General features: G+C 34.7%; 1 protein-coding gene across 1 annotated transcript; it reads right to left on the reverse strand.

Moving 5' to 3' along the window:
* Nucleotides 1-626: 626 nt before the first annotated feature.
* LOC107800782 (cytochrome P450 84A1) lies at nt 627-3,770 on the reverse strand. The gene is made up of 4 exons (XM_016624016.2): nt 3,153-3,770; nt 2,243-2,591; nt 1,322-1,757; nt 627-912 (listed from the first exon to the last, which is right to left on the reverse strand). Exons 1-4 carry the CDS (start codon nt 3,707-3,709, stop codon nt 725-727), a joined length of 1,530 nt encoding a protein of 509 aa, XP_016479502.1. The 5' UTR covers nt 3,710-3,770; the 3' UTR covers nt 627-724.
* Nucleotides 3,771-4,495: the final 725 nt, after the last annotated feature.

The following is a 4,495-nucleotide window of genomic DNA, read 5'->3' on the forward strand; positions in this document are numbered from 1 at the left end:
CAAGAAACCCAAAGCAGAAGACCCGACTATGAGCACTAGTTGACGCAATTGATGCTGATGCTTCATCATTTTCGAGTTTTGAAGCCTGCAAACATCCGAACAAGAGCTATTCTGGTAAAGAGAGCAAGGAGTACATACCCTGTCTGCATTTTCAGTACAAGAACTAGAAGGGAAGAATCCTTCAGAACAATTCACCCCACAAGGTGAACAAATCTTTAGATCTTTCCTAACACACAAATTTATCAAATCAGGCTCATTCAAAAGGCTTGCATTGAAGAGGGACCAGGGTTAGGGTTTTCGCGCCCTTGACGTGTAAGACATCCATTGGTCATTTGCTGACTGGATGGACACGTATGTGTATGTGTAATACACACGCACATGGTCTCTTGTCAGATGTGTTTATTAGTTACGGAAAAAATGAGTTCGAGTGTTTAAATGAGAAAGTAGAAAGTTTTTTATGTATCGGCTTTAAAAAACCCGACAAGTTTAAGTGGTCAGGAAGCCATTTCGCGTGGAAGAAAAAAAAACGAATTGAACTTAAAATCTTTTATATATATATATGCACTACATCTTTCTTTTACTCCTTCAACAAGCAAGATACCAAGTTAATCACAATGAACAAAAAATCAAGATAAATCACAAAACTATTTCAAAGAGTTTACAAGTCTTTATTTGATTAGAATATCTTTTTCAAAGAGAAAATAATTCTTTTTTAAGTAATGTCTTAATAAAGTGGACACAACAAGCGAGGACTAGGCACGGCTACAAGTCGAGTAGCTTTAGGAGCAGTAAGTCCAAAAATATCGTCCATATCAACATCACTTGGTTTCATTCCATCAGGCAATTCCCAAGTGAAGCAATGAAGAAGATGAGCCAAAGTCATTTCAAATGCAAACAACCCTAGTTGCATACCTGCAGAAAAAACATATTTAAAGTGTTACTAGTCGGTTCAATTGAACTCATCATTTTCAACACAAGCCAAAAATATTTATATGTGAAATAAAGATCCTAAAAACAGTAATTTGTCCGTCCTATTTTATGTAAACAAGTTTGAAGTACAAAAGTTAAAACACTTAATTTTTGATATGTATAAGGACATAATTCTTTAAGTTTTTTAAGTAACCTTTAAATACTTATAAGTCAACATAGTAACTTCACGCGATTTAAATTTTGAGAAAATTTAAGTTAAAGAAGAAATTATTTGACTCTTCAAAAGTATTTATGCCATATAAAATGAGATAATGAAAGTATAAATATTAAATTCTGAACTCATATTTTCAAATAAGTCAAAATTTTAAATTCTGAATCCATCTTTGCATACCTGGGCAAGATCTTCTGCCAGATCCAAATGGTAAAAACTCAAAATTACCACCTTTAAAATCGGCTACACCTTCTTTTAGAAACCTAGAAGGTTTAAAAGTGTCAGGATCTTCCCATGAGTTTTTGTCACGTCCAATGGCCCATACATTGACAAGAACACGCGACTTTGCCGGAATATAGTGGCCGGAGAGGGTGGCGTCCGCCGCCGCCTCGTGGATTAGGACAGGGATCACAGGGTGGAGACGGAGAGTTTCTTTTATGCAGCATTTCAAGTAGGTTAATTTGTCGAAATCAGTTTCTTCTACTTTTCTATGGAGGCCAACAATGTTGGTCAATTCTTGTTGTACTCTTTTGAGATCTTCTGGACTCCTCATTAGCTCTGCCATGGCCCATTCTACGGCAGATGCTACTGTCTCTATCCCACCGAACATGACATCCTGCAGCAATAAAAGCCACAAAGAGTTACGTCACCTAAAAAATAACTATAAATAAACAAACGTAATAAGTGGGGTTAGTAAATAAGACATAATACTATAACATGTTAAATTATACGTGACATTACAAGATAATATTAAATTATAGGTGAATTTTAGCATGATCCTACCTCAGATACTGATCTCACTTTTTATGGCAGTTTTCGTAGTTATTTTTTAAACAAATTTTGTTAGAGCAACAGTAAAATTGTCTCTGTGTGACCTATAGGTCGGGGATTCGAGTTGTGTAAGCAGTCATTAATAGTTGCATTAGGAAAAGCTATCTCATCACACCCCTTGGGGTGCGGCCCTTTTTCGGACCCTGTGTGAACACAAGATGCCTTGTACAACTGGCTACCCTGCGCGAAGACGGGAGCCTTATGCACCGAGCTGCCTTTTTTTAATATATATAATTTAAGAAAGGTAAAATTAAAAGATTTCGGACTTACCATGATGATGCCTTTAATATTATCCCTTGTAAGTCTAAGAGCATCTTGTAAATCATCAGAGTCAGTTACTTTTGCTTCGTCGTCATAAAAAGCTAATAGCTCATCCACCATATCATTATCTTTCTCATCTTTCTCATTCTTTCTCTGTATATGATCATCAATAATAGTATCAATGAAACAATCTAAGGATGCCCTAGCTTTTATCATCCTAGTGTTTAAGCCTTGTGGATCAACCCATCCAAGCCAAGGTATAAAATCTGCTAAATTAAATGCACCAAAAAGCTTCGAAAATTCCTGCATAATTGTAAGTAACTCATCTTCCTTGTCCGGGCTTGTTCCAAAAGCTGCCCTGCAAATAGAGGTGACAAAATCAACTCAGTTTTAGTAATTAATCCGTTCGACGGGATTTAATTCAAATGACTTGACCCAATAAGTTGAACCTGAAATGACTTATCGAACTATTACATCAAAATCAATCAAAATGATGTAACCTGACAAGTCAAAATGAAACTCAAATTCATATTTAAAATTTGATGATATTAAGCTAATAATTTAAAAAAATATGAAGTAAAATAAATTAAAAAAAATATGAAGTTAAATAAATAAGGGATAAGATTGGGTCAAGTTGGGCGGATTGAATTATCCATATTGATCCATGCAAACTTTGGATAGGAAGGGTCATGACCCTTTTGACCCGTTCAATTTTGACCTGGAATATGTAAACTATGGGTTCACATGAACTCATTAACTTTTTCTTAGATCTATGTATATATATTTAGAAATCTACAAAGTATTTACTATAAATATTTGATTGACAACTAGTTAATATTGTATATGAACACGAAGTTATTATACAAACCCATAAAATTTAAATCTTAAATCTCGCTCTCAGTTATTTGCCTACTCTTACCTGTATATAGTGTTCTTTGAAACTCCAAAGACAAGTTCACCGACATTGACACTTAAACCAGTGCTAGTGGCAACAACTTTAGTCATAGAATCAACTTCATCACGAACTGAGTCCCAAGATTCAGCTCTTCTACGACTAAAAAGTTTCATAACACATAATTTTCTCATCTGACGCCAAAAGGGTCCATAATGAGCAAAAGCCGTATCTGCACGATCGTACGATAAGTATTTCACGGCTATAGTCGCAGGACGATTAGAGAATACGGTGTCTTGTAATTGTAACACTTGACGAGCTTCATCTGGACTGGACACCACCGTTATAGGAAGGTATCCCATTTTGAGGTGTAAAATGCCACCATATTTTTGTGCTAATTTTGCTAGGCCACGATGTGTCAATTGGTCCATAATCATCATGTTGCCTATTATTGGCCATCCTTTGGGACCTGGTGGAAATTTTTTTTGTCGAAATATTGAGAGAATAAAGAAGAAGAAGAAGACGAAGATAGGGAGAATGAAGTAGAGTAAAATCATGGGGTTATTTTGTATAAGTACTTTCATTGTCTAAGAAGGGTACTGGAATTTTGTGAAATGAATGAATTTGCAACTCAAATGTAATTTTGGGAGGATACAATGGGGCCTTTATATACATGTTCAATTTGGTTAAGAAGTGAACACATCAGCACCAAGTTGGTTTAGATATTGTTGATAGTGGTTCTATTATTGATTCAAGAAACTATAGTTTAGTATATTTGCTTGTGACTAGTACATTTCGGCGGCGTATACTTATACTTATATATATATATATATATATATATATATATATATATATATATATATATATATATATATATATATATATATATTTCTAATTTTATTTTTTCACAACCTAGTTTTATTTCGTTTAATTGTAACATATAAAAGTTACTCTGGGTTGTTGGCTTATCAAACACTGTCCACGCTCCTTCCGCTCACTTGACGGGCGAAATGGTCGTTATTTTCGAAAAGGGGAGGGGGAATGTATTTCTACTCCAACGAAGTGAGATGAGTAATAGACTATTAACGTTCACTTCATGTGACGAATCGAACATCTTTAGGTCCCGAATTGCTTAGTTGCTCCTCGCATGAAGTGTTAGATCAATCGACATATGCTCAATTGACATGGTCACAGAAAGTGTCATTCTTTAGCATGGGGTGTTTCCTTTTAAATGTAGAAATTATTATTCTTTAATTTCGGAACCGCTAGACAAAAAAAACAATATCAATAAAATAAAACAAATAGAAATTTAAGTAGAAAATCAACATGAATGATTGCGAGCTATCTAACTAAAAAAGATGGTCCGCAAA

Source organism: Nicotiana tabacum, chromosome 21 (genome assembly GCF_000715075.1).
Source record: "Nicotiana tabacum cultivar K326 chromosome 21, ASM71507v2, whole genome shotgun sequence".
NCBI classification, from domain to species: domain Eukaryota; kingdom Viridiplantae; phylum Streptophyta; class Magnoliopsida; order Solanales; family Solanaceae; genus Nicotiana; species Nicotiana tabacum.